The 27,086-nt window shown below is 42.1% G+C and overlaps 3 protein-coding genes across 7 annotated transcripts in view; 1 reads left to right on the top strand and 2 right to left on the bottom strand.

Moving 5' to 3' along the window:
* The window catches only part of mapkbp1 (mitogen-activated protein kinase binding protein 1), a 51,670-nt gene extending 44,285 nt beyond the window's left edge, over positions 1 to 7,385 (top strand). Inside the window, exons 25-29 of one of the 3 annotated variants that reach the window (XR_009067158.1) lie at positions 1,961 to 2,186; positions 2,275 to 2,468; positions 2,554 to 3,097; positions 3,542 to 3,627; positions 3,739 to 3,886. Coding sequence is in view for 2 of the 3 variants with exons in the window: in XM_057859523.1 (XP_057715506.1) it covers positions 1,961 to 2,186; positions 2,275 to 2,468; positions 2,554 to 3,003; positions 3,542 to 3,627; positions 3,739 to 3,966 (1,184 nt within the window). In the remaining variant the exon portion in view is untranslated. Of the gene's footprint in view, positions 1 to 1,960; positions 2,187 to 2,274; positions 2,469 to 2,553; positions 3,098 to 3,541; positions 3,628 to 3,738 lie in introns of all 3 variants that reach the window. The other 2 variants (XM_057859523.1, XM_057859524.1) reach the window with 2 other exon arrangements.
* Positions 4,074 to 9,920, bottom strand: LOC130931055 (golgin subfamily A member 3-like). Of its 3 annotated transcripts, none has more exons than XM_057859527.1 (22): positions 9,089 to 9,920; positions 8,796 to 8,870; positions 8,649 to 8,732; positions 8,510 to 8,560; positions 8,350 to 8,439; positions 8,128 to 8,229; positions 7,279 to 7,323; positions 7,157 to 7,219; positions 6,953 to 7,015; positions 6,823 to 6,885; positions 6,672 to 6,725; positions 6,186 to 6,248; positions 6,062 to 6,115; positions 5,934 to 5,996; positions 5,804 to 5,875; positions 5,657 to 5,719; positions 5,435 to 5,497; positions 5,292 to 5,354; positions 4,927 to 4,989; positions 4,797 to 4,847; positions 4,603 to 4,731; positions 4,074 to 4,534 (listed from the first exon to the last, which is right to left on the bottom strand). In XM_057859527.1, the coding sequence occupies exons 1-22, from the start codon at positions 9,783 to 9,785 to the stop codon at positions 4,242 to 4,244; spliced, it is 2,364 nt and encodes a 787-aa protein (XP_057715510.1). In that variant the 5' UTR covers positions 9,786 to 9,920; the 3' UTR covers positions 4,074 to 4,241. The 3 variants fall into 3 exon arrangements, with proteins under 3 accessions (XP_057715510.1, XP_057715509.1, XP_057715508.1); XM_057859526.1 differs by having other exon boundaries at positions 5,435 to 5,488; positions 8,628 to 8,732; XM_057859525.1 differs by having other exon boundaries at positions 8,628 to 8,732.
* Positions 9,921 to 13,657: 3,737 nt separating this feature from the next.
* atg14 (autophagy related 14) lies at positions 13,658 to 26,413 on the bottom strand. The gene is made up of 11 exons (XM_057860170.1): positions 25,978 to 26,413; positions 25,255 to 25,317; positions 25,154 to 25,196; positions 25,013 to 25,094; positions 23,314 to 23,551; positions 23,018 to 23,247; positions 17,721 to 17,838; positions 17,544 to 17,634; positions 14,337 to 14,422; positions 14,094 to 14,268; positions 13,658 to 14,026 (listed from the first exon to the last, which is right to left on the bottom strand). The coding sequence occupies exons 1-11, from the start codon at positions 26,232 to 26,234 to the stop codon at positions 13,904 to 13,906; spliced, it is 1,506 nt and encodes a 501-aa protein (XP_057716153.1). The 5' UTR covers positions 26,235 to 26,413; the 3' UTR covers positions 13,658 to 13,903.
* Between the last annotated feature and the right edge of the window lie 673 nt (positions 26,414 to 27,086).

Below are 27,086 nucleotides of genomic sequence, written 5' to 3' on the forward strand. Positions count from 1 at the left end.
TTCTCACAGGGCTATTTTTAACTTGTATATAAATATCAGTCTTTGAACTTGAATGTGATGAAGTTTCTTTCCACAGGAGTGCACTTTCACAAAGATGTCTGTTTTTCAAAAGCTCAGGGAGAAAACATTTACACATATTCTTTTGCCATACTTGTACCTTAGCTGGCAGCTACGATGAAGCATTAGAATAAATACTGCTATTGATTATAATTTGAAGATCTTTTAATACTGTTGATTTTAACGGAGGCATCTCCTGCTTTAAGATGGCGGCTTTTTACTAATGCTGGAGAGTCTGTCATTTTGCATCTAGTTCTGTTTACATGTTCTAACACCGCCGACTCTTGTCATTTCGCATCTAGTTCTATATACATGTGATATCGACCACAGCCCGACGTAATAATACGATTTATTCTCGTACTATTCCATCCATCCATCCATCCATCCATCCATCATCTACTGCTTAATCCGGGGTCAGGTCGCGGGGAAAGCAGAAGACAGACATAATGTATTGTTTTACTTACCTGGTTCTGATCGCGCAGCATGTCAAGTACGTAGCACTCAGCTATGCACTTAGCAATTGTATTTCATGAAGCCGGAGGTGTTTAATCATATTGGTCGTCCAGCCACCTTTGCATGATATAGTTGTGTTGCAAATGTTGCACTGAGCTAACTGGTCTTTTTTTTTTTAAAGTTAAGCCAAACATTTGAGCGCCGCTGCACCGTGTCCATGGTTGTAATCAAGTTGGCATGCACAAACACGCGCTTCTTGTGGCGGCTTCTTCGTGGTTTTCGGCAGCAATTTTTTTCCGCTAGGCGGTCAGGGCATCGAAAAATGGAATCGAAATTTAAACATTCGAACGGTTCCGGGAGTATCGGAGTGTTAGAACCTGGTCACATCGATGCTCAATGCCCAACCATAATGTTGAACTTATATGCTTGGCCTCGATAGCTTGCTACAGTTACTTGTATTTTTTTATATAACCCTCTGTATTTTTATATAAACCCTTTCGCATCAATCTGGATAATGTTACAATGGTATTGCTTCAAAATAAATTACATAAAACACTCCGATATACAACTGCCTGAAATGGCTTGTGCCGTTGGAGTAACAAACCTTGTCTCCTCAGCAACCGTAACTGAGGGGGCCGGATTTTTTTGCGCGCTGTAGGTTAAAGCCATCGGCTTCAGTAGTGTGTCTCTATCCAGTCAGACATTCGAGGAGGAAGGACGCATTTTCCACCAAAAAAAATAAAAGTTGCTTATGTACCGCAATGTATAATGCCTACTCTACCATGTTTTGATTGTGCGTCCTTACTTGAAGGGGACGGGACTTGATAAGCATATGCTTCTCCCGTCAGCCCTTGTCTTCGGGTTAATCAAATAACAAAGCCATCTTGTAACTGTCAATGATACCGATGATGATGACAATAAATAAATAAATAAAAGTCTGGTGGGCGCGTCCCTACTATAATTTGTATAGTGTATTTTTGCCTTTACACGTAACTCCGACAGCAGGGCCTACATGAGAGATGGATTCGTTTTTTTTTTTTTTTACATAGGGGACGGGAGGCTTTGCCAAACAGGTTATACTTGTGGCTGGGGTTATACCTACCATTCAACAAAAAACATGAAAACATAAGTAAAATGTGTACTTTCTTTGGTAAAAGCACCATTTCAGTGGGTATAAGGCAATATGTTGCCAAGTTTCTGTGGCAAGTTATCACATGATTGACTAGCCTGGTATGCATACCATTGGCCTTGTGAATTGGTCCAATGTGATGAAAACCCATTTTACTTGCATTAAAAAGTATGAGTGGCCTTTAAGATGAGACTCAACTCAATTTCAACATAGTTCCTAGGCACCAAGAGGCCAGAAGGATTATAGCAAGCAAACATATGTGCTTATGCATGATAAAAAGTAGTATTGCACATTGTGGATCCATTTATCTTTCTCCATCAGACGTGGACGCCACTGAGCAGACGGGTTGCCTAAGTGACGATGCTGACTCCCTGGAAGAGGAGGAAGATGCCGGGTCCGTGCCGCAGACTCCGGACCAGGAGGCTTTCCTAAAGAAACATTTTGCTACTCTGGCTGACGTCGCGGAGGTACCCAATAGAAATGCTAACAGCTCCAATGAGAGCCTCAGCATGTCCTCCAGGTTCCTCTCTCCGAACTCTGCTGCCAGGTATCACGTCGGCAGAACCTGTCTTGTCGTGCTCTGGATCGGTTGAAGATTCTGTTACTCACGTCTTTTCATCTCCTGTTTCTGTCAGCCGGACAGTCCCTAAGTCAGACAATATGGAGGCAAAGACCCACCCATTGGTGTCTGAAGTTCAAAGTCATGACCCAAATGTGACGTGGACTCCAAATCAAACTGGACGATGTCAACCAGAGGAGCAGCAGGAGAACCTCCAGGCTTCCACTGTGAAGAATGAGTCAGACCTCAGGGGGATGGCGGGGGTTGCAGGTAGAGGTTTCCCCTTGCAGATTTTGGAGTGATATTTCATTACCGTCATGATTTACAAACTGTGAGTGTTTTTATTCTTTTAAAGGTGGTGTGGCTCCTCAGCGTCCCACCTCCCTCCCCTCAGCCCCCCGACGGACTTCAGCTATAGCTTCGCTTCAACAGAATCTCAATTCCAGCACTCCTAGATCACCCCAGCAGATGGTTGTGGCCACAACGCTTCCCAGGAAGTGCCCGTCCCCATCGGTGGGCGGCCCGCGCTCCTACATGAGTCCCACAGCTAGCTCCACTGCCAAAATGTCCCGCTCCGCTTCAGTGGGTGACGCTCTCAATCAAGTGGGACTGACGGCGGGGGCGGCATCTGGGGCTTGCCAAATAACCGCGAATATTGTCCCTTCTGTGCCCTTGCCGGGCTGCCTTGGCAACCAAGCCGCCCCGACCCCCCGCCTCCTACTGCCTGACAAACCTTCCATCATGAGCATCAGGGCCGCCACCCCCTCTGGGCCCCCGCCCACCCCCGAGGCTCAGGACGACGCAGGTTTGGGCCCTTCTCTTCTTCATCTCTTCATCCTGTCATCTTTCCGTCTGGGCTCGCCTTCATCATCCCTCCTCTTCTTGTCTGTCACCAGCCGGTGAGACTCTGTGCCCTATCCCCTTGTATCTGTCCTTCCCAAAGACATACAGTCAAGACTCACTAGTCACTGAGGTTAGGAAAATCTGGGAAGAATATACGCACTAAAAATGTTTCTAATTGCCTAAGCTAACAGTTTTGAATGGCACCTACTTCCAGAGCGGCTGTTTTTCAGCTCTCTGATTGTTCAAGAACCACAGAATTGCGTGTTGTATGATGAGACAGTATATACACAGTACACAAAATCTTCCAAATGAAAGAATGAACACAGTTCTTGTTTGATTCTACATTTTTCAGTTCTTTAGCATTTAAAAGTAAAATATAGGTTGGTTCTACAAAAATTAGGAGTTGGCAGAAGTTAACTGTATGTCTATGGTCTGCTCCGCCCTTTTGTCACATGACATATCAAATGGCTTGCACTAGTTTTAACATCTTTTTGCCGCAGACCCGCCTGCCAGTATTGAGTCCTGCCGAGAGTTGACCAATCAGATGCTGAGATGCTTCAAGCAAACAACCAAACTCTACAGGAAGGTATGACCCCCTTCACCTCAAAAAAAAAAAAAAAAAACTTCCTACCTACTTTCACATCCGGTAAAACATATCCGCCTGTCTTGCCCCCCTTCACCCACTCACCCCCTGTAGGTGAGTGCCGCAAGTACGCTAGATGCCACCCCTGAGCATGCTCAAATGGAGGGGATCCTATCAGAAGCCCTACAGGCCATGAGGGCGGAGCTCCAGTCCCTGCCATTGGGAGCAGGCGGGCCTGGTGGGGCCCTCATGGCGACAGACCAGGAAAGGACGGCAGCTCTCTTGGAGGAGTATTCCATGCTGCTGCTTCAAGCAGTTCACAAGAAGCTAAGCCCCCTCTAGAAAAATCCCACCCCAGGTCCCTTTGCTCCCTTCTTACCAGAATCTACATCACTTCCTGTTCATGGGAGAGACTTCTTGTTTACAGTGTTAAGACAACTGCACTTTGAACAAAACTTTATTGACTGTTAACAATAACTCCATGTTCTCTTTAACTGTGGAAACACAAAATATTATTGACAACTGACCTCACAACATGTCACATGACTTCTTTGGATATTTAAAACGTTCTTAAATAAATGTTTGCAACTTGTGAGCGCATCTAGGAAGAAGACGGTTCATTGGTCGGCCTCGAGCGGGAAAAGCAGGAATCCGCTGAAGACGCTAAAACTGCGCGTGTCATCGTACAGTCTGTAGCTGGCAGGCAGACTCAGGCGTACGCGATCCCCTGCCGCTAGCCGGATCAAAGCACCGTTAGTGGCGGATGCATAGCCGCCGTGGTCATTGAGATCCAGGCTGGAGATGATTGGTTCCTGGTTGCGGTACAAGGTAACCCCCATATAGCCTTTCAGGAAGTCGGCCGCTGTGAAACTAAACACGTAAACTCCGCCCACGGGTGCCGTGAACACGCCTGCGCACAAGGGAGGCCGATCTTGAGTGACGTCATTATTTCATTGTCGTTTAGTCATTAAAGCTCACCCGAGGTCTCGTCGTAAGCCCGACCCACATTGGTGAAAACCTTGGAGAATATCAATGTGGTTTCCTGGTCGAAGGGTCCTACCGATCCCGAATTGGTCAGCGCAGCGGCAAAGGCGACCTTGGTCTCGCCTGCGGATGACATTGCCGATGACATCATCACAACACGATAATGACTCGACCTACGGCTTTACAACCTGATGCCTGCGCGCTACGTTGCTCCAAAACTCGCAACCGGAATGTGAACTCTGGAACAGAGAATATCAAAACACACAAAATTGTTAAACATGCCCAAATGTTAACATGCGCTCACTTCTATTGTGACACCTTCAGTTGTCGCCTTCAAGTCGTCCATCATTTGTTCACTTATGTTGAACTTTCCCTGCATCACTGACAAGCACGCAACATGAGAACATGAGAACACAAGCATACTATGAGAACAAAATGAGAAATGTGCATGCCAAGAAAACAAAAGGACATGAGAAAATGAACATGCATAAAACAAAATGAGTTACCAGAACATGATTCACCTTAAAACAAAGCAAATAAAAATAACCTGATTGTAACATGAGAATAAAATAAGAGCATAAAAATAGAACAGCATGAAAATATGGTAGCGACATGACTAAGGAGGATAAGAATTATGTCACTGAAAATGAATAGAACGTGCCACGAACACAGAATGTGAATACCTTCATTGTTGTGAATGTTGTGCATCAGTCGCAACTCTATGCTGGAAAGTTGTCTTGTCTGAGCTGAGGAATTTTCATCAACAATAATGTTGGTGATTTGAAATTTGTCATGTCTGAAACAAAAATTTTGACGATACACACACCTGAGAAATAAGTCTTGAGTTCTTCTAGAAGTTTCTCACTGACGGCCAGTCGCTCTGTCAATGTTACACGCACAATATCAACAACACAACACAGTCACACTAGAATGACATGATATAAAAACATTAACAAAATAGGGTTAACTTGAGAACATAGGGATGAGAATGATATGAGAGTACCTGTGGTGTGTGCATATTCCAGTGTTTTCATATGCATACACTCACCTGTGGATTCAGTCTTAAATTCCTCCAGAAAATTCGCAGTGGTGTTCAGTTTGACTTCCAACGCTGCCCACAGAATGACAAAGGTGCAACACCATTCATGAAAACAATATGAGAGTAATGATGTGCACATTCTCATGTTCTCATCACCTGTGTTTTTTGACCAGAGATCCTTCACTTGATCTGCGAGTTTCAGGCTCTCTGTCACCGCCAACAACTGGCCTAACATCAGTAACACCTATATTATACTTGCACAACAAAACTCCAACTACACAAGCACCTGTGCATTCAGTCTTGAGTTCTTCCAGAAGTTCCTCGCTGACATTCAGTCGGACATCCAAAGCTGCACATACAATGTCACAACATGATGAAAATGTCATTGGATTGATGATAATGACATGAGAGTACCCGCAGTGTTGTGAGTCAATTGTAACTCCATATTGTGAAGTTTTGTCATCTGACCTGAAAGATGGCACACAAGCATGAGTAATGATGTGTGCATATTCTCATGTTCTCATAAATGCCCACAAACCTCTGGATTCAATCTTGAGTTCTTCCAATAGTTTCTCACTGACATTAAGCCGGACTTCTAACACTGCACACAAAATTCAACATATAACATTCCATAACGACACATAACATGATAATATGACTTAATACGACAACAATAACAAGATAAATTAGCATAAACTAATAGTGACATACGTAACAAAAAGCTATAACACTCGTCAGAACATGAGACATAATTACAACTGCATAGTGACACGAGAAGAAAATGACAACATGAGAACTGAAATTGGATGAGTCACATGAGATCAACCTGACAGTGATGAGAACAAAATGAGAGAGCTATGAGAACCTGAGGACAATTTGATGGAGAAAAAAAACTGATAAAACATAAGAAAATTATTTGAGAGCAACATGACAGTGATCAGAAGAAAATAAAACCTTGAATTGATGGGAACAAATTGAGGACGAAATCATTAAAACTACATGAAAGTGACTGCAGAGTGAGTACCTGCAGCTTTTTGCATCAGTCTTGCCTCCATGTTGTCAAGTTGTGTTGCCTGAGCTGAAGGATGAAAACAAGTTTTATAACAATTTGTCAAGGAGGCGGAGTTTTTCATTGTTGAAAAACACGCTAATGTTGAGAGAATACTCAGATTGACCTGAGCTGAGAGCATTCAGCTCCTCCAACTGAGCTGCAGTTGTCGCCACACTGCCCTCTAGAGCTTCAAATGACACATTTCACCCAGTTAGATATTAGCATATTGGAATACTAAAAGGATGATGGCATACCTGCAGTATTGTTGTGTCCTTGAACTAGTTGTTCTTCCATACGAGAAAGTTGAGTTGATTTGACTGAAAAAAAAAACCATAAGCAAGGAGAACCTGAAAAGAACCTTTCAGTATGATTGACGCCTCCTGAGTCAAAGGTTGTAGATCTTAGTCTATCCACACAACTGACTGAGGTTGTCCATCTAGAAATGTCATGAACTTCACCTGACTTGTCAGTCTGCAAATCTTCCACAAGGTTCTCCACCACACTCAGACGCATCTTCAACCCTGCATGCCAGAACCATTTCATTAAAACACAGATATATACACAGACATTGTTTGCTTACCTTCACTTTGTATCTGTGTGTCGTTCTGTGTGTTCACCACAGCAGCTGCAAGCAAACAACATATTTAAACGGCAAAGTGTCGTGACCCACAGAATCGAGACTCCAGATTCAAGACCAAGTATATACATAGAGTACACACTTGTAGAATCTAAACTTCCAGAAATAAAATCTATTGACCAAAGCATTCCGAGTAATGACTCACACAAACAAAACCATCCTGAGTTAAGTCACCCTGAATCCATGTTTCCAGAATCTAGATTCAGAGGTACAGATCTCTACAATCAAAACAAGACCTCAAGAGTCAAGAATGCAACAGTTCATTCCTCCAGATCAATCACTTCTAGGGTCAATCCCTCCATGGTCAAAATCTTTAAAAGGGATACCTCCAGAGTCAAAACCCCCAAAAGCAAGCTCCTTGGACACTAGGTATCCAAAATGTATAACGACTCACTCCAGTCCTCCAAAATCTAAACCTAAAGAAGAGACTACTACCAATGTTAAGCACTCATGAAGAAGAGTCTACTAACAATGTTCAGCACTCTCAAAACTAGACTTTTAGTCAAGACCTTCAGAAACAAGAACTCCAAAGTTGAAACCTCTTGAAGCAAGTCCTATGGAGTCTTGACCTTCAGATTATGACCTCCAGAATCTATAACTCTGCAGTCCAGATCATCAAACTCAAAACCTCCAGTAGACAAGCCCATTGGAATAAAGACTGGCAGAGTTCAGTTCTGTAGAACTTAAGTCTCCCAGAATCAAGACCTCCAGAGTCAAAACCTCCAGTATCAAGACCTGCAAAGTTCAGACCCCAAAGGCTTCACCTGCAGACGTCTACCAAATCACGGTTACCTCTGATGTCTTGTAGGTGTCGGTCTCCTGTCGTCACTTTGCTCTCAAGATGTAGTAGTCGAGCATGGAGCGTACTCATGTTTTGGCGTAGATGTGATAAATCTGCGAAACAAGAGACAGGTGCAACTCTTAAAACCTCATATGTTGTGAGTGGACTCGCATGGTCTTTGCAGTACATGGTTATCAATACATTGACATAAAAGCACCAGAACAAAGTCGCACCGGTTTCCAGACGGGACTCTTGCTGATGGCCATTTTTTTCCATGTCACTTCCACTAGAGTTCTGATTTCCTTGGAACTCCGAACCCTCCACTGGAAAGAATACAGTACTGTTTCCAGGCCTCTGCTAAACCAATAACAGGAAACAGGAAGCGATTTGCACCTGAGCTCCTCTTCTGCAGATCCTCCACCAAGCAAAGTCGAGATGCCAGAACTGTAAATGGACCAACAATTGATTGGTCATGTGACTTGTGAGACAAACGCTGCTTGGCTGCCTTGACCTTTGAAATGCTGGAGATCACCTGAGCTCTTCCTTCTAAGCTGGTCCAGGATGCTTTCACTAGCTCTCAGCCTCATCCTCAGGAAGGGAAGGTCACTGGCCAGAGCTGGAGTTTATTTGTAATGGTTGGTAACGATTGATTGTCAGTCAAATGGATGATTGGACTCACCTGATGTCTTCCTCTTGAAGTCCTCTAGAGAATTTTCACTGGTGTTTAGTCTGAAATGCAGCTTTAACGCCTCCTCTAAGTATCACACAACCCAAAAATTTTTGTTACTTTCAAGAGAAGGCCTAAATGAACTCACATGGTCCAAGCACAATTGAATTAGTTGGTCTAACTGGATTAACTGGATGTACAACTATTCCCCGATTCCTATATTTTCTCCTGAACTTTCCACTGTCCAATTTTGATCTCGTTATAAATGTCAAGTGGCCTCACTGAAGTAGTTCAAATTTACTGACCTTGCCTGAGCTCCTCCCTTTTCCTGAGATCAGCACTGATGTTGCTCACCATCTTCTTGTCCGCTTCCATCTGGACCTGTATTAAGTCCAGAACCTGTCTATTTTTCTCTGCCGCTTCCTCGCCATTGGTCAGGCGGTTCTCGATGATCCGGAGAACCTGGTGCTGATCCACTGACGCGGCCTGTAGGTTGAGGACCAGCTTCCTATCGGCGTCCATCTGAGCCTGTATGGCTTCCAACTGCTGTCTCTGCTTCCCTGCCACTTCCTGTCCATCCTTTAGTTGGCTTTCAGTGGTTCGGAGAGATTGGCGTTGATCCACCGCTCCTGCCTGTAGGCTGAAGACCAATTTTCTGTCCATGTCCATCTGAACCTTTATGGCATCTAGCTGTAATCTCTGCTTCTCCGCCTCTTCCTGTCCGTCCCTCAGGCGGCTCTCAGAGTTCCTCATGAACTGGCGCTGGTCCACCACAGCTGCCTGTAGGCTGAGCACCAGCTGTCTCAACCCCACCAGCTCGGTCCAGATCACCGGCAGTTCTGGGGGGACGGACGAGTCCTGCATCACAGTCCGCATCCTGAAGGAGCGATCCCAGCCACGATCCGAGGTCTGCAGCAGACCGAAGACTTGGAACGAGCCAATGAGTAGAAGCAGAACGGCGGCAGCTGCAGAAAACTTCATCACGACCATTCGGACCGGCATCCGCCCATGCACACACACACATACGCTCTGTCACCACACTCACACGTGGACACGACCCACAATGTACTTGTGTCGCGTGAGTTTGTGTCAAAGTGATACTTGTATGCAGATTAGAGATCATGTGATCAGCTTCTGCACATACCAAACAATGCTTATGTGCTAATCCGCTAATCTACTCGCTCACAAATTACACTACTAAACGTGAACCTGTAACCTAGGGCAAGCTCGTACTAGGCTAATATACCAAAATATATTATCACTATAAAACTTGACGATCTGTTAATAGTATCAGAAGTAGGTAGAGTAGCCAAAAATTTCACTCAAGACTGTTACTTCAAAATAGTATTACTAAAGTATAAGTAGTCATCCAAAAAATGTACTGAAGTACAAGTAAAAAAAAGTATTTGTTGAAAAGAATTCTCAGTAGTGTTGCACCGATACCATTTTTTGGGCCCGATACCGATACAGATACCTGGCTGTGCAGTATTAGCCGATACCGATACCATTCCGATACCACTCTGTTTGCAAAAAAAATATACACACACATACATATATGTATATATATATATATATATATATGCGTATAAGGGATGCAACGATACAGTTAAGTCACGGTTCTGTACGATTTTCGATACAATTCAATACATTTAATGCTCTGAAACTGAAAATACAACTGTTATTATTATTTATTTTTGCTAAAAAGCAAAAATCACAGTGCCATCATATAAACAAGCATTTTAGTGCATAATATTTATGTGCTTACTTCTTACTGATCTGAAGAAAAATTTTGTATATAAGTGCTGAGAACAATTTTTACTGTTTGTAAAGTGGGTCACATTGTTGATTGCTGCAGCTCTCTTAGCAGCTATATTTACCATATAGGCATATTTGTGGTCCGAGTCCATTTGTAACATGTACTGAATTAACAGTATTTGCAGCATTATCTATAGTCACTGGTATGGGTTGATTTGGCCTGCTTAACTTCCATTCAGTCATGGCGGTTTCTATTTAATTAATGTAGTCTATGGACTACGCGTCGCTCTGGGCTCACGCAGCTAATGGCAGGCATGGGATCAAATAAAGTACATCTAGATTGCTATTTGATGATATCTAGTGTGTGCGCGCGAGAGTTGGCATGGGATCTAACATAGGACATCTAGATTACTATTTGATGATATCTAGTGTGCGCGCTGCGCCGCTTGAGTGTTTTCTGGCAACAGAAGTCACTTCTGCTCATTACTGCACAACACCAGCATATTACAATCGACTTTCATAAACAGGATGAGTTTGAAGTACGGCGTTCTTAATTTGCCACTCATTGTTCATCATGAAACCATGAGTTTGCTTAGTCTCCCACGGTTTTAATCTTACTGATCCCATCGGCGCTACAACATCAAGCGTTAGCATACGCATGCTAATCTATTATAAATACTGTGTTAAATGATCAGCGTAACGTCGCGGTTATGCGTTGTAATGTACATCCGTAGTAATGAAAACGAAGGTGTAAATTGCGTTTGGTAATATCGAGACAAAGACTACAGATGTAAAGATTTGGGAAGTTAGCTCATGTGGGTAGTGCAGTATATTTGCGTTCAAATGATGCCAGTAAATGATATCGGCGCCCTAAATGTTGGTACTCGTCGATACCGATACCACCAATTCGGCCCGGATCGGCGCCCCCTGCCGATACTGGTATCGGTATCGGTGCAACTTTCTTAATGAGTAATATTGTAACTTCGCTTTTTTCCCAGCACAGTTTTCTATATGAACTTCTATTATTATACTTTTAAGAAGACTATAACCTACTACATAACCACATTAAGCTAAGAAATACAAAAAAATGTCATTGAATTTCGAAGAGAGAAAAAAATTCAGAAATGAAGCCTCATTTGCCGACAAAGCATGAGTGCCCTCTAGTGGAGAAAACCTAGTCCTACCATGAAATGAAAACAATCATATGTGGGGAATGTTGGGTTCCGAGGGGGAACTCTTTAGCCGTGCACGTTTCCGGCAAGGACACTAGAGTCGAGAGACACGAGCGGCCGAACACGGCAACACAGACAGAACATCATCCGCTACAATATTGTGATAAAGATTCATTATTTTCTGTAATATTCTGATAAAAATTACTTTCATATATTTTAGATTTATTACACACAACTGAAGTAGTTCAAGCCTTTTATTGTTTTAATATTGATGATTTGGGCAAAAAAGTCAAGAAAAAACAAAAATCCCTATCTCAAAAAATTAGCATACTTAATCTGATACATCAATACAAAAAAGTGTTTTTTAATACAAAAAAAGTCAACCTTCAATTAATTATATCAGCTATGCACTCAATACTTGGTCAGGAATCCTTTTGCAGGAATGACTGCTTCAATGCGGCGTGGAATGGAGGCAACCAGCCTGTGGCACTGCTGAGGTCTTATGGAGGCCCAGGATGCTTCGATAGCAGCCTTAAGCTTATCCACAGTGTTGGGTCTGGTGTCTCTCATCTTCGTCTTCACAATATCCCACAGATTCTCTATGGGGTTCAGGTCAGGAGACTTGGCAGGCCAATTGAGCACAGTAATGCCATGGTCAGTAAACCATTTACCGGTGGTTTTGGCACTGTGAGCAGGTGCCAGGTTGTGCTGAAAAAGAAAAATCATCTCCATAAAGCTTTTCAGCAGATGGAAGCATGAAGTGCTCCAAAATCTCCTGATAGCTAGCTGCATTGACCCTGCCCTTGATAAAACACAGTAAATCAACACGAGCAGCTGACCTGGCACTGACTGTGGGTACTTGACACTGGACTTCAGGCATTTTGGCATTTCCTTCTCCCTTGTCTTCCTCCAAACTCTTGGCACCTTGATTTCTGAATGACAAGCAAAATTTGCCTTCATCTGAAAAAAGTACTTTTGGACTACTAAGCAACAGTCCAGTGCTGCTTCTCTGTAGCCCAGGTCAGACGCTTCTGCCACCGTTTCAGGTTCAAAAGTGGCTTGACCTGGGCAATGCGCCACCTGTAGCCCATTTCCAGCACATGCCTGTGCACGGTGGCTCTGGATGTTTCTACTCCAGACTCAGTCCACTGTTTCTGCAAGTCCCCCAAGGTCTGGAATCAGCCCTACTCCACAATCTTTCTCAGGGTGCGGTCATCTCTTCTGGTTGTGCAGCATTTCCTTCCCACTGAGGTGCCTTGATACAGCACTCTGGGAACAGCCTATTCGCTCAGAAATTTTTGTGTCTTAGCCTCGTGCTTGAGGGTGTCAATGATGGCCTTCTAAACAGCAGTCAGGTCGGCAGTCTTGCCCATGATTGCGGTTTTGAGTAATGAACCAGGCTGGGAGTTTTTAAAAGCCTCAGCAATCATTCGCAGGGGTTTTGAGTGAATTCGTTGATTCAGATGATTAGGTTAGTAGCTTCTTTATATATGCTAATTTTTTGAGATAGGGATTTTTGGTTTCTCTTGACTTTTTTTGCCAAAATCATCAATATTAAAACAATAAAAGGCTTGAACTACTTCAGTTGTGTGTAATGAATCTAAAATATATAAAAGTCTAATGTTTATCAGTGCATTACAGAAAATAATAAACTTTTATCACAATATGCTAATTTTTTGAGAAGGACTAGCATATGTCATTGTTCCAATTTGCATTGTCTTATCTCTATCAAAGGCAGCAAATGACTTTTTCAGTGCCTTTGACGATGTTGAACGCCCAATCATGTGGCTCTTTTCGTCCTGTTGTGAATTTAAATGTGTCACAAGTAGGAGTCCGACTAATTTTATATTGGAGGGGTGACACCAAATGAACAAATGTTTAATTCACTGCCAGCCATCCCACTTCAAATGGATTGGGCCTCTAGCGCATGCAATGTTAGCCAATGAGTTAAAAAGCATTTTTTTATTGAACAGTACATTCTGTGGCAACAGCAAACATTTGATTCCTTGAGAGCTCAGATCGGTCAAAGTGTTTCAGTGTGTCTTTCCCACCATTGTCTGATTGTGACTTTGGTAAAAAGTTAGTGTCAATCAAAGTTCTTGTAAACAGTGTCCCTCGTCGTCATGGTAACCAGTGTCTCTCCCCCGCTAACACTCATACACGCACAAAGAAAAGTAAAAAGCAGGAGGTGGCTCAGCGCTGGCCCGTGTATGCTCGGAACCAGGACGTGACGGAGGCGGCAGCGGACGAGATCATTCCTCCCGTGTTGACGGACGGCTGAGACACCTGCAGGGCACTCTGGGAGAGATCCATGGGCTGCAGAAAGGACAAGGTGGCATTCAGGATGATAATGGCGCCGAATCGGGGCCAAACCTTCGCGCACCTGTGACGGGATGTCGCAGAAGCGCGGACTGGGAACAGTCTCCCAGTCGGTGCCCAGGTCGGTCTCGTCGTCCGTGACCGTCTCGTCGCCGCTCTCCTCGGCAGGCCCCGAAGCTTCGGGCTCGACAAATTCCATGGACTCCTCGAGCTCGGCGCTGGCCTCGAAGGGACCCGTCCTGAAGGGGGCGGCGGAGTCAAAGTCAACGCTCGGTCCCACTTCGACACGATGTTGGCGGCGGCTCACCTGCCCAGGTTGGCGTTCTCAGTGGAGACCAGGAACATGATATTGCGGAGGGTGTGGTGCGGGTGCAGCTTGTCGCTGTCCACATGCTGCATGCAGATACACACACATACAGTGGGGAGAACAAGTATTTGATACACTCACAATGGGAAAACCATTGTAGTGTATCAAATACAATCAAATACACGTGAACTGTTACACTGGAGAACAAGTATTTTATACACTCACAATGGGAAAACCCACTGGCAGTGTATCAAATACTGGTTCTCCCCACTGTATATATATATATATATATATTTTTTTTTTAAGAGTGTAACAGTTCACGTGGATGTATTGAACAGTTTCGGTTTCGCATGATGATTCGGTACACTTGCGTAACATTTTGGTTTTGTTTTATGCATTTTTTTCCCCTCAGAACATTTATCACTAGCACAAGCAAAGTGTTGCGTGTGGAACCCAAGTACTGTGGGAGTTTTCACAATGGGTTGACAGCTGGCAGTTTTGACATTCATTTCAATTGCATTTTTTCTTAAATTCTGGAAAACACTAGGATAAACACCACTTAACATTTTCATTGTGTTGGTTCCCCCCACAAAAATTTTAATTTCCAATACTGAAATATTTGAACATAAATTTTCAAATATTGAAAAAATACGGGGTTCCAAAATATACATAAAAACAAACTAACACGCACATACAGTCTCATCTATATGAAGGACCAGGAGTGCCAGATTAAATCTAATTGAATAAGTTCTTAAATTAGGTCAGTATTGATAGATTTAACTATTTTTGTACTTATTAATTTTTTATTTCAATGTTGATCATAAATATTTATGCCAACATGAAATGAAAAAAATGTTGAAATACAAATTTAAATGATATCAAAATATTCATAATTAATACTTGCATATTGAAAAGTGAATAAAAATGTAAATACAAATGGTTATATTTTAATAAATTCATTTATATGAAAGGAGTGGCAAAAAATGAGAATAAATTAGTTGTTAAATATGTTATTATATCAATATATATATATATATATATATATATATATATATTTATATAAATATTTTTTAGGGGTGTCAAACGATTAAAATTTTTAATAGAGTTAATTACAGCTTAAAAATTAATCGCAATTCAAACCATCTATAAATATGCCATATTTTTCTGTAAATTATTGTTGGAATGGAAAGATAAGACACAAGATGGATATATACATTCAACATACGGTACATAAGTACTGTATTTCTTTATTATAACAATAAATCAACAAGATGGCATTACCATTATTAACATTCTGTTAAAGCGATCCATGGATAGAAAGACTTGTTGTTCTTAAAAGATAAATGTTAGTACAAGTTATAGAAATTTTATATCAAAACTCCTCTTCATTGTTTTCATTTTAATAAAATTTGTAAAATTTTCAATCAAAAAATAAACTAGTAGCCCGCCATGGTTGATGTCAATAATTAATTACACAATGCTCATGGGTGCTGAAGCCTATAAAATCAGTCGCAACCAAGCACCAGCAGAGGGCGGCAAAACTCCGAAAAACACAGTAAGTACACCTTTCACTGTGCTCTCACTTTAATCCAGTACTTCTCAAATAGTGGGGCGCGCCCCCCCCTAGGGGGGCGCAGAGCGATGCCAAGGGGGCAGTGATATGAAGAGCGCAGTGGTGCGCCGCTCGAAAGCCGTTTACTATGGGGGGCCGTTAGGGACATAATTCTGGATTACCTTTCACACACACTAGTCAAACGTTCTCACACACACTACTGAAACATTTTCTGCGCACGCATACATGTGAAATTCTCGCTCGTATACATGTGATTCACATGTATGCGTGCGCAGAAAACGTTTCAGTAGTGTGTGTGAGAACGTTTGACTAGTGTGTGTGAAAGGTAATCCTGAATTATGTCCCTAACGGCCCCCACTACCCTCACCTACGGTTCTCCCTTGGCCGCCGAGAATGCGCTTTTTTCGGGCCGTTTGCCTTTTGGCTTTGACTTTTAATACAGTGGGAGGTGAGGAAAGACCACTGTTTACGGTGTCTAAAAATGATTATAGCGGACAGTCTGAAGCCAAATCAATTAAGACGCCACTTAAAGACATTAGACTTCAATCTCATTGATAAGCCGCTTGATTGTTTTTCAGCGAAAACGTGCCAAATATTGCCAATTGTCACAATCGTCCCGCTTTGTCAGTGTTATATCAGTAAACCAGTGAGCACTGTGGTGATATTGTGAGCAGCGAAAACAAAAACTGTCCTTCTGTCCAAAGACACCCCCCCACCACCTTCTATTCAGTTTTGTTTTTTCGGTCAAATTTTTTGGCATATTGTCCTCAAGAGTTAATGTTTCTAATCAATTTGAATTTGTTATTATTTACTGATTTTATTACATTTTATTTTTATTTTATTACATTTTATTTTTCAGTATCAAATGGTCAAAAATGTACCTTGAGTGTATTTTTACAGTTTGGATGTGACTTTTTTTTTTTTTTTAATTCAGGCAAATTGACGCGCGTTTAATCTTTTCTCTTACAAACAAAACAATGTTAATAAAGTTATACTTTATTATAAGTTGATCTATGTTACTTTTTTTCTTTAATAGAAAAAAAGGACACAATGTTAGGCAGAGGCGTACTTACAGTATAATAGTAATATAGACAAATGATACTATTTACTGTGGCGGCAGAGAGTTGGGGGGGACGCGAAACATTTACGTCTTCCATGGGGGGGCGTAACAGAAAATAATTGAGAAGCACTGCTTTAATCTGTTTGAGCGTGGCATTTGTGCGTTAATTGCGTCAATATTTTAACGGGATTAATTTAAAAAATTAATTACCGCTCGTTAAAGCCATAATTTTGACAGCCCTAATATTTTTTTTATTTAATGTTTTATTACAACATTGATATCAAAGTTATTTAATATTCATTTAAAAAATTGAATAAATGAATATTAAACATTTTTTATTAAAATTGAAATAAATACCTAAATGTTGAAATGAGCACATAAAAAAAATAATAGAACTTGAAATATTTTAATATCTACTGAAATGAACCTGCAGCATTTGTAAGTATAGTTGGTATGCAAGATAAATGAATATAAAATTAAATGTTGAACTAAAAGTGGACAATCTTTAAATACACATACATACAACAAATGCAAACACACGTGCAGAAAACACAAATAAAAAAAAAAAGCTTACCTGTGAGAAGCAGAGGTGTAGTGTGTTAGTGTTGAGCTTGCTGAGGGCGCGTGTGAAGCGGAAGCGACTCAAGTTGTCCCCGCAGAACTCACTGGAGGAAGGGGGTTGGGGGAGAGACAGAAAGGGTCACAGGTTTCTGCGTATGCAACTTCTTGCAAATGGCGGGCATGTCGGCACCTGTTGCACAGCTTTTTGGGTAGGTTGACGTCCAGGATGTGAGACAATATGGTGAGGAGCTGTGTGGCATAACACAGAGCGGCGCTGATGGTGTGAGCTGGGTTGATGTGGTCCAGTTCTGAAACGTACTTTGCTGTCAGTCAATCATGGTGTACTTGGTGTACTTGCACACTTTAACTCGACTTCCAAACACATACAATATAAAAAAACATAACCACACAACATACTAGAGCTGGGAATCTTTGGGCACCTAACGATTCGATTACGATTACGATTCAGAGGCTCCGATTCGATTATAAAACGATTATTGATGCACCCTCCTCCTTTTTTTTTTTTTTTTATATAAAATAAAGTTTTGTACATTAGTTCCAAAATTGTTCAAAAATACTCTCAGGCTAAACCAAACTACTATTTCAGTATCAAGTTAACATATAGCAGTAAACAAATATACAAAAATAACATTAAATAAAAAAACTCCAGTCCCCATTCTGTATCAGCAGCTTTAAACTACATTCAATTAATTTAATGTTGTGAATCAACCGTTAAAGTTGTTAAAATTGCTCCCGTTATTCCATAATTTCCCTTTTGTCTACTTTTGACATGTGAAAGTTTTAAAACTATTTTAAAGATAGATTCAAGTCAATATTTTACCGATTTAGGAGTATTTTAGATAAAAAGTTAATTAGGTTTGCTTGGAAGGTTCGCTACAATAGCATTGCAGGGAAGTTTACTGCTTTGAGATGGCGGCCGTTTACTAATGCCCGCATCTAGCTTTTTGCAGATGTGCTGCTACCGCTACCGAGTCTATAATCCATCTAGTCCTATATAAATGATATCTACCGTAACATTATGTAGCTTAGCTGTACTTGTAGCAGCTTTTCGGCAGCAGTCAGGTATGTTGTTGTGTTTTTTTATCTCGTGGCATGAGTTGAGCTAGAGCCGTGAGTTGAGCGTTGGCATTACCCGAGGGGCCGGTTAATGAGAAGCATAATGTTTAGCTACTCCCGCTCCGTTCCGTCCCGAAGTCCGCGCGGCGCGCTGAGTGTGTTGTACTTCCGCTTTACTTGGCATATTTCAATAATCGGAATTTGGATGTTTGTGAATCGTTCTCGAATCTTCCACGGCCGAATCGCGAATAATCTCAGAATCGGAAATTTTGCACACCTCTACAACATACAGTCTCCCTCTAAAGAGATTTCATAAAATGAGAGCCTTGCAAACTAAATTTATTGTGGGGCTCCTGACTGCGACCAAATGGTCACATTTTGCGACTAAAATTGGAGACAGTGCTCTATTTTTTTCCATCTCCTCGCACATACGTGACCATTAACATTGTGTTTTTTTGTTTTGTTCGTGACAAACTCCTTCACATTTAAATCCACTAGTTGGCGGTACTTTAACGAGCTTGTTTGCCAAGGGAAAATACAACAGAAGAAAAAGAAGGTCGACGATGTGTGTTGTGTGAAGCAGTCGCCGCTCGCCCAGCGGCGGGTTCAGCCCCTCCCGTCTCGATGCCGAGCAAACTGGAGTATATCAATTATGCATGAGACAGTGTTTTTTAACCTTGCCTGGCATGGCCAGACTGTTCTCCCTGTATTTTTCAAACACTGTGAGAATAGTCTGGGACCCAGCCCATTAACGGCCTCTCGGGCAAGAACAAAATCAACCGTCCAATTAGATTCGTTTATTTGCGTGACGTGTTCTTAACGAGCAACGTCACTCTTCCGCGTCGGACGTCGTCTCCACAACAACAAAGATGGCGAACAGGAGATCTGAGAATATGTTCCAATCCAAGGTAAAATCAGTTTTAAATTACAAAAAACACATCGACACAAGTCATTGACAACAGACTGTCTCGCGATAGCCATGTTGAATAAACTACGCTGTCCTCGTATGTTTACTTCCGCACGCGTCCCTCGTCGCGTTACTAACGTCACGTCCGCCCGTCGCTGATTGGTCCACTCCACTGTCTGTTTGCTGTGGCTTGCTCCGCCCTGGAAATTTTATCCGCTGAATGGTGGCCAGACTCAATAGTTGGAATAGCGGTGAGTCTGGTGTACCAGGCTATTTTTAACCTTTTCTGAGTCACGGCACGTTTTTACATTGGAAAAAATCTCCAAAATTACTTTCTGTACATTATCTGTAAATATAAAATCTCAATATTTATACTTACTCAGTGTGAGACTTGAGTCTGTTTAGATGAACATAAAGCCAATATCCTGGCAGACATCTCACTGACAATGGCTTTGCAGGCATGTAGTATTAATGTCTCTGCCACAGTGTGGGACTTTTTGGATTTAGCAACACGTTCAGCAACAAGGCTGTGAGGGATTTATAATTTACCTTTGTAGTTTTTCTCAAAAAAGCTGCCTGTTTCTCTGCGTTTTCACAAAGGCGAACAAATATGGCATTATATATGTGTTACTATTCTGAGCGGGCAACGTTAGGGTTCGAGGTATTCAAGAACTGCTCAGATTTCTAGCCATCAGCCACCTTGCTGTCCTCAACAATGTGTTGGAAAAAAACATAGGGGGATGATTGATGGTCATCACCAGTGTTGTTAATCTTACTTTAAAAAAGTAATTAATTACACTTACAAATTACTTCTCCCATAAAGTAATTACGTTAGTAACTCAGTTAACCTGAATGTAAGAGTAATTAGTTACTTCGCAAAGTAACAGGTGATAATTTTGATGTTTTTTTTTTTTTTTTCCAAAAAAAAAAAAAAAAAAAAAGACAGGTCACACAATGTGAAGTTTAAAGGGTTTTTGGGACAACTGGCCCTTGCCCACTTCTTTACCCTAAACTAAACTAGATATAGGGGTATTGCGATAACTAGGTAGTAGCATTTGCTATGTGTGGAAGTCATTTAATGTTGTGAATCAACCATTAAAGTTGTTAAAATTGCTCCCGTTATTGCATTAGTTCCCTTCTGTCTACCTTCGACATGTGTAAGTTTTAAAACGGTTTCATCATTTAAAGATAGATTTAAGTCAAGATTTTTCCGATTTAGGAGCATTTTAGATAAAATTTTACTTAGGTTCGCTAGGAAGGCTCTCTACAACAGAACCTTCAAGAGAAGTCTACTGCTTTAAGATGACGGCTGTTTACTAACGCATCTATTTCTTTATTCATGTTGTTAATGCCGCCGTGTCTTTCATTTGCATCTAGTTCTATATACGTATATGTGATATCTACCGTAGCATCATGTGGGCGTAGCTTGTAGGCAGGGGTCGCGTTAACCGAATATTTTCCGTCGTTGACCGGTTTTTTAAAACGGTGACGGAAAAAACTGAAGTCCATCTGTCATTTTGACAGGTTGCAATTCACACCCCAGACCACAGGGTGGCGAGTGAGCATATTAATTAGCTATTGTCTCTCTTGATGCATGACGTCGTTGGCCTTACTCGGAAAAATGTCTAGGCAACTGAGTGTTTGCCTGGCACGGCTAGACTGTTCTCCCTGCATTTTTCAAACACTGAGAGAAAAGTCTGGGACACAGCCTCTCGAGTAGGTACAAAATCAATCGACAAATCAGATTTGTTTATTTGCGTGACGTGTTCTTCACGAGCAACGTCACTCTTGCGCGCCGAAAGTCGTCTCTACAACAACACGGATGGCGAACGAGAGAGCCGAGAATATGTTCCGATCCGCGGTAAATTCAGTTTTAAATGAGCTAAAACACATCGACACGAGTCATTGACAACAGTCTGTCTCGCGCTAGCCATGTTGAATAAACTCCGTTCTCCTCATATGTTTACTTCCGCGCGCAAGTCCCTCGTCCTGCCCTCGTCGCTTTGCTAACGGCACGTCTGCCCGTCGCTGATTGGTGCACTCCGCTGTCTGTTTGCCTCTTGTTAAGTTTGTTCGGACAGAATATTAATTAAAAATGAATGAAAACTAATTAATTAACTTTAAATCTAAAATACTCCTAAATCGGCAAAATCTTGACTTGAATCTATCTTCAAAACAGTTTTAAAACTTTCACATGTCGAAAGTAGACAGAAGGGAAATTATGGAATAACGGGAGCAATTTTAACAACTTTAACAGTTGATTCGCAAAATTAAATGAATTGAATGTAGTTTAAAGCTGCTGATACAGAATGGAAACTTGAGTGTTTTATTTACTGTTTTAAAATGTTAACTTGATACTGAAATAGTCGTTTATTTAAACCTGAGAGGCTTTTTATACAATTTTTGTAACTAATGCACGAAACATTAAAAGCATCGAATAACTTGGGGGTTTTGTGGGATTTTCCACTGAGGTTGTTTGTGTGTTTTGCTTTTTTAAGACAGTTTACAATATTATTTGCACGTTTTACTGACTGACTATGCCATTTCTGTTTGTTATTTATAATGTTTTGTGTTTGTCACTCAATAAACAGGTCAGTTTCTTGTTACCAACCATTGTGTGTTATTCAAACTCACCTAATTCAGCTGGCTAGTTGTTATCAAGAGTACTAAAACCCTTTTCAGCATGAGTCTGACAACTAAGTAAGGAGGCTAAATGACTTTAAACTTTAACGCATGCTCAGATAGGCCGGTATTGGTATCGGCCAATATCGGTATCGGATCGGAAGTGCAAAACAATATCGGTATCGGATCGGAAGTGCAAAAACCTGGATCAGGACATCCCTATTTCTCACAACTAAAAAAAATAACGCCGTTAGTAACACCGTTATAGTCTAACGCCATTATATTCTAACGCCGTTATTAACAACACTGGTCGTCACATATGGAAAAAATGGAAAGGACACTTTCGTTTGTATTGACACTTGACGAGTCCAATCAAATTATGTACAATAGACGTGCTGGGGTCCACACTGTTGCGGACAGCAAGGTGGCTGAGGACTATAAATCCGAGCTGTTCTTGAACGCGATACAAGTAATACCTCGCACGTCTGCACATAAAGAGAACTTTTTACCAACTCCATTATTCCTGCTGCAACTCCGCTCGATGACGTTAAAAAAAAAAAAAAAAAACTTTGTCGTCCAATTCAAATGAATTGGACGTCCCCTGCGGTTGTCTGCAGCCAATAAGTTTAATTTTGGAGCATTTTAGGTCATTTGCTGTTGGTTTCCAGCTAATTTCTTGTTTATTTTGGGGCAATTCTGGATCACTTCCTGTTAATTTTGGGGCCTTTATGAGTCACTTCCTGTTGATTTTGGTTTACAGGCAAAAAATAACCATTGATTTAGTAAAAAAAAAAAAAAAAATCAACAGACTAATCGGGTAGTAGTGAAAGTGACCCTTCTTAGTTGTCTTTATTGGACTCAAGCGACAAAGTGGGACTTACCGGGCCCGTGATTGGCGCTCTTCTCATCTACCCAGCTGTAGTAGGCGGAGCAATCTCCATTGCTGGGCAGTGTGACGGCGGGACCTGTGATGCTGACGCTAGTCTCTCCGTTCTGGTCGTCCCAGATCCAGCGACCCGACAGGTACGTGGTCCGCCGCGCCTCGGCCAGCTCACTCACTGTGCTGGACGTCAGTGCCGCCTCGCATTCAGACGCCGCATCGGCGGGGTCCCTGGAGGGCGAAGGTCCGGCGGGGTCAGCTGGCCACGGGTCGACCGTATTCTTACCTGTGACTTACCTGCTGCAAGCCTTCTCCTCGCGAGTAGGGAAGATGTGAGCGGTCAACTCCACAATGTGCTCCCGGCGCGTTGCCGCTAGCTGGGCCAGTAGCTGGCGCAGCTCCTGGCGGCGGCGCTCCAGCAGCTCGCCCAGACGGCGGTTGTGGCGCTCGATCTTTTCCTGCTTCTGCTGGTGGCGGCCGGCGCGGCGCTGAAGACGCTGACTTTCCTCCTGGGAGCGGAGCAGCAACTCCTTGTCTGATGGACAATATCGCACCAGTGCCATGTTAGGACTGTACAAGTTAAGCTGAACACACTGTAGTACAGCTTCTATGATTACTAGGATATTCTACAAAAAAAAAAACTAATAAACAGAAAAACAAGCTTCTGCTGTGAATTGGAATGAGTTTATCACTGGTAGACTGGGAGGGTGGCAGCGAATGAACGAATGTTCATTCGCTGCCACCCTCCCACTTCAAACGGATCGAACGTCTATGGCCATCAGTAGCAGCCAATGCCAGGCAATGAGGTAATTTTGGCCCATTTAAGGTCAATTACAGTGGGACATATAAGTATTTAGTCAACCACCAATTGTGCAAGTTCTCCTACTTGAAAAGATTAGAGAGGCCTGTAATTGTCAACATGGGTAATCCTCAACCATGAGAGATAGAATGTGGGGGGGGGGGGGACTGAAAATCACAGTGACCTAGCCAGTGTCCAGATCTCAACCCCATATAAAATCTGTGGAGAGAGCTGAAAGTCCGTGTTGCCCAACGACAGCCTCAAAACATCACTGCTCTAGAGGAGATCTGCATGGACGGAATGAGCCAAAATACCGGCAACAGTGTGTGAAAAGCTTGTGAAGAGTTACAGAAAACGTTTGGCCATCTGTTATTGCCAACAAAGGGTACATAACAAAGTATTGAGATGAACTTTTGGTATTGACCAAATACTTATTTTCCACCATGATTTGCAAATAAATTGTTTAAAAGTCAAACAATGTGATTTTCTTTTCTTTTTTCCACATTCTGTCTCTCATGGTTGAGGTTTACCCATGTTGACGATTACAGGCCTCTCTAATATTTTCAAGTGGGAGAACTTGCACAGTTAGTGGCTGACTAAATACTGATTTGCCCCACTGTACCTGTAGATTTTCAGTTACTTCCTGTTGATTTTGGGGGTATTTTATGGGTCACCTCCTGTTCATTTTGTGTTACAGAACAGGAAGCAACCTGGGAATCAACCTATGAATAGGCAGTGAATCAAAACTCAAAAGGAAATGACCTGGAAATGCTCTAAAATATGCAGCAAGTGACCTATAAATGCCCTGAAAATCTGACAGAATGACTGTGAATGCTCTGGTTTCAAATGAACGAACGTTCCCAGTCTAACTGGATTGGGTATCGAGCACCGCCAAGGCAGCCTTAGAGTTAACTGAGACAATATTATGGTGGAAGACTTTGGCAGCAACTTGTTTGTTCCTTTTTATTTATTTATTTTTTTAAGACATTGACACCTTTTTAAAATGATATCTCGATTCCTGCAGGAGCATATCTATAACATTTTGGAATACAAAGTATCACGATATATCACTGTTTCGATATTTTGTCACAACCGGTTCCAATTATATTTCCAAACCCGAGACTCGGGTTGCTCGTACGCGGGTATTAATTGGGTATTTGGATGATGAATTGAAGAAAAATGAAAATCCTGACTCACCACTCTTGACGTCCTGACGTGCGCAAATCAGCGCTTGGTTGATCTGCTCCATCTTCATGCGGCACCACATCATCTTCCATTTCTGAACACCACACGGTCACAAACGACTTCCTGTCAAACACGCAGTCGTACACAACTCACCGTCTCGTCAGTCTGCAACTTCCTGTGCATGGCGTGGACCACCCTGTGAAGCACACGGGCAATGAATACCAACTTTGACATTGATGCGTGTGAATTCTTACCTTTGCTGCAGCTGATCCTTCTCTGCTTTCAGCGTCCTTAGCCTTGCCATCTTGTCTGCGCACCTGAGACATGGAGGATGTGACTTCACAAGAAAATAAACTTTGCTTTCAGACGTTTGAGTCATCCAATGATAATTCATGAGTTCATGAGTGAAGACTTAAAAGCAGTGATTGACAGAACAACAGTATTGTAAAATTTAACAGCAATCCGGATTATAGTTGTCAATTTTTTGTGCATATACGCAAAGGAACATATTCGGATTTCAAACCGTGTCAGACAACCAATCAATGTGTCAGTCAAGCGAAATTAAAAGTAGAAAATAACGTGTACATTTAGCTGAAATTCGGGTAAGCTAAATGATTCCAGTGTTAGCTGCAATGCTAACGCTGCTAAAGAGCGTAAACAAAGTGAGTCTAGAACATTTTAACTTCAAATGAAAACTCGGGAATGGAAATTCTGTACAAGGGTATCGTTAATAACATTTTTATGAATGCTAAATACTTTGAGAACGGGTAGTGCATGTATACATGAGGGGTTTCCATGTTGGTTTGGATGTTTTCCAACATCTATTTTGTGTTCATGGGTGACAATGACGCGGATTTAAAGGGGGACTTCATATTCCAAAAATGTCTTATACCTGACAGTAATAGTTAACAGGCGTAAAACACGGAGGTCAAGCGTAAATGCTCAAAATTGTCAGCGAAATTCTGCGTTGCCTTCACCTTTCCGTGTTCCTTCCGTCCAAGTAAACAAAGTCTCCGGCCTGCACGCAACGGGCGCACGTCAACCTCCGGCGGGATGTGCTACACAGAGGGCACCGCTCAACCGCCACAAAAAGTCCCTCCGCGTCGTCCACAGACTCCACCATGACGCCAGCGGCCGGATGCAGGCGAGGCGGCGGGGGCTGCGGAGGCCTGCTCGCGGAGAAAGAGGCAACTTGGTCCGCGGCGAGCAGCGGTAGTCCCACTGAGGACGCCATCCTAGCGAGGCTAACTGCTGCTAGCCCGTTTGTAGTTTGTTTTCGTTTTACACGACGTAGCTAGTCGTAAACGTTAACACTCTTATTTCGTCCATAGTGAGGTCAGACGTTACAAATAATTTTGTTGTTGTGAACAGCGGAGGAGATTCACCCAGACTTCCGGTTTGGTTTGCGTAAACCTTGACGTCACGAAAGCTGGGCGGGGTTTCCGCCGAATGTCAACAGAGGCAACGTGGTATTGTTTTCCAAAACATGCTAGCTTATTAGGATTTCTCGACTAACATATGTTATGGGCAATGTTGTCACGAATAACTTGAAAAAGTAATTTAATTACTGATTCATCTTTAAAAAATTAATCGTTATTTTACTGATAACTTACTTTGATAATTTAAAAGTAATTGATTGGTTACTTTTTAACCAATTTTTCTCCCTTTGCCACCTCAACATAAGAACGACAACAGAAATATGTCATTGCATGTAACTGACTTTCCGACAATTGAAGATCAGAATTTTTCACATAAGGCTTAATTTTCGAGTTAGCGGAGGTTTAATTAGTCAATGGTGTTGTTTTCAACCACCATTGACTTGCGCTAGCTTGGCCACTCCGGAGCCCTGAAACTAACAAATAACTGACAAACTGCATGGAGTTTGTTGAAATCAACTCCACTGACTAACTAAATCACACTAACTTGAAGAATAGGCTTAATGTAAAAAATTCTGAATTTCGGGTTAGGGTTAACAGCATATCAGTGCCGATGTAAAACAACGCAAATTGACTGCAATATAATCAACAAAACACAAATGAATGTCACGGTGCAATAAACACAATGGTGGGGGCGGGCACGGATGCGC

This window comes from Corythoichthys intestinalis, chromosome 15 (genome assembly GCF_030265065.1).
Source record: "Corythoichthys intestinalis isolate RoL2023-P3 chromosome 15, ASM3026506v1, whole genome shotgun sequence".
Taxonomy (NCBI): domain Eukaryota; kingdom Metazoa; phylum Chordata; class Actinopteri; order Syngnathiformes; family Syngnathidae; genus Corythoichthys; species Corythoichthys intestinalis.

Coding starts and splice junctions, on each gene's coding strand:
- LOC130931055 (XM_057859525.1), bottom strand. CDS start 9,785: ATGCCGGTCCGAATGGTCGTGATGAAGTTTTCTGCAGCTGCCGCCGTT. Junction 6,116..6,185: donor ACTCAAGATTGAATCCAGAG/GTTTGTGGGCAT, acceptor GCCATCTTTCAG/GTCAGATGACAAAACTTCAC. Junction 4,848..4,926: donor CTTGAAGGCGACAACTGAAG/GTGTCACAATAG, acceptor TCTCTGTTCCAG/AGTTCACATTCCGGTTGCGA.
- atg14 (XM_057860170.1), bottom strand. CDS start 26,234: ATGGCGTCCTCAGTGGGACTACCGCTGCTCGCCGCGGACCAAGTTGCC. Junction 25,095..25,153: donor AGTTGCAGACTGACGAGACG/GTGAGTTGTGTA, acceptor TGTGGTGTTCAG/AAATGGAAGATGATGTGGTG. Junction 23,248..23,313: donor GAGGAGAAGGCTTGCAGCAG/GTAAGTCACAGG, acceptor TTCGCCCTCCAG/GGACCCCGCCGATGCGGCGT.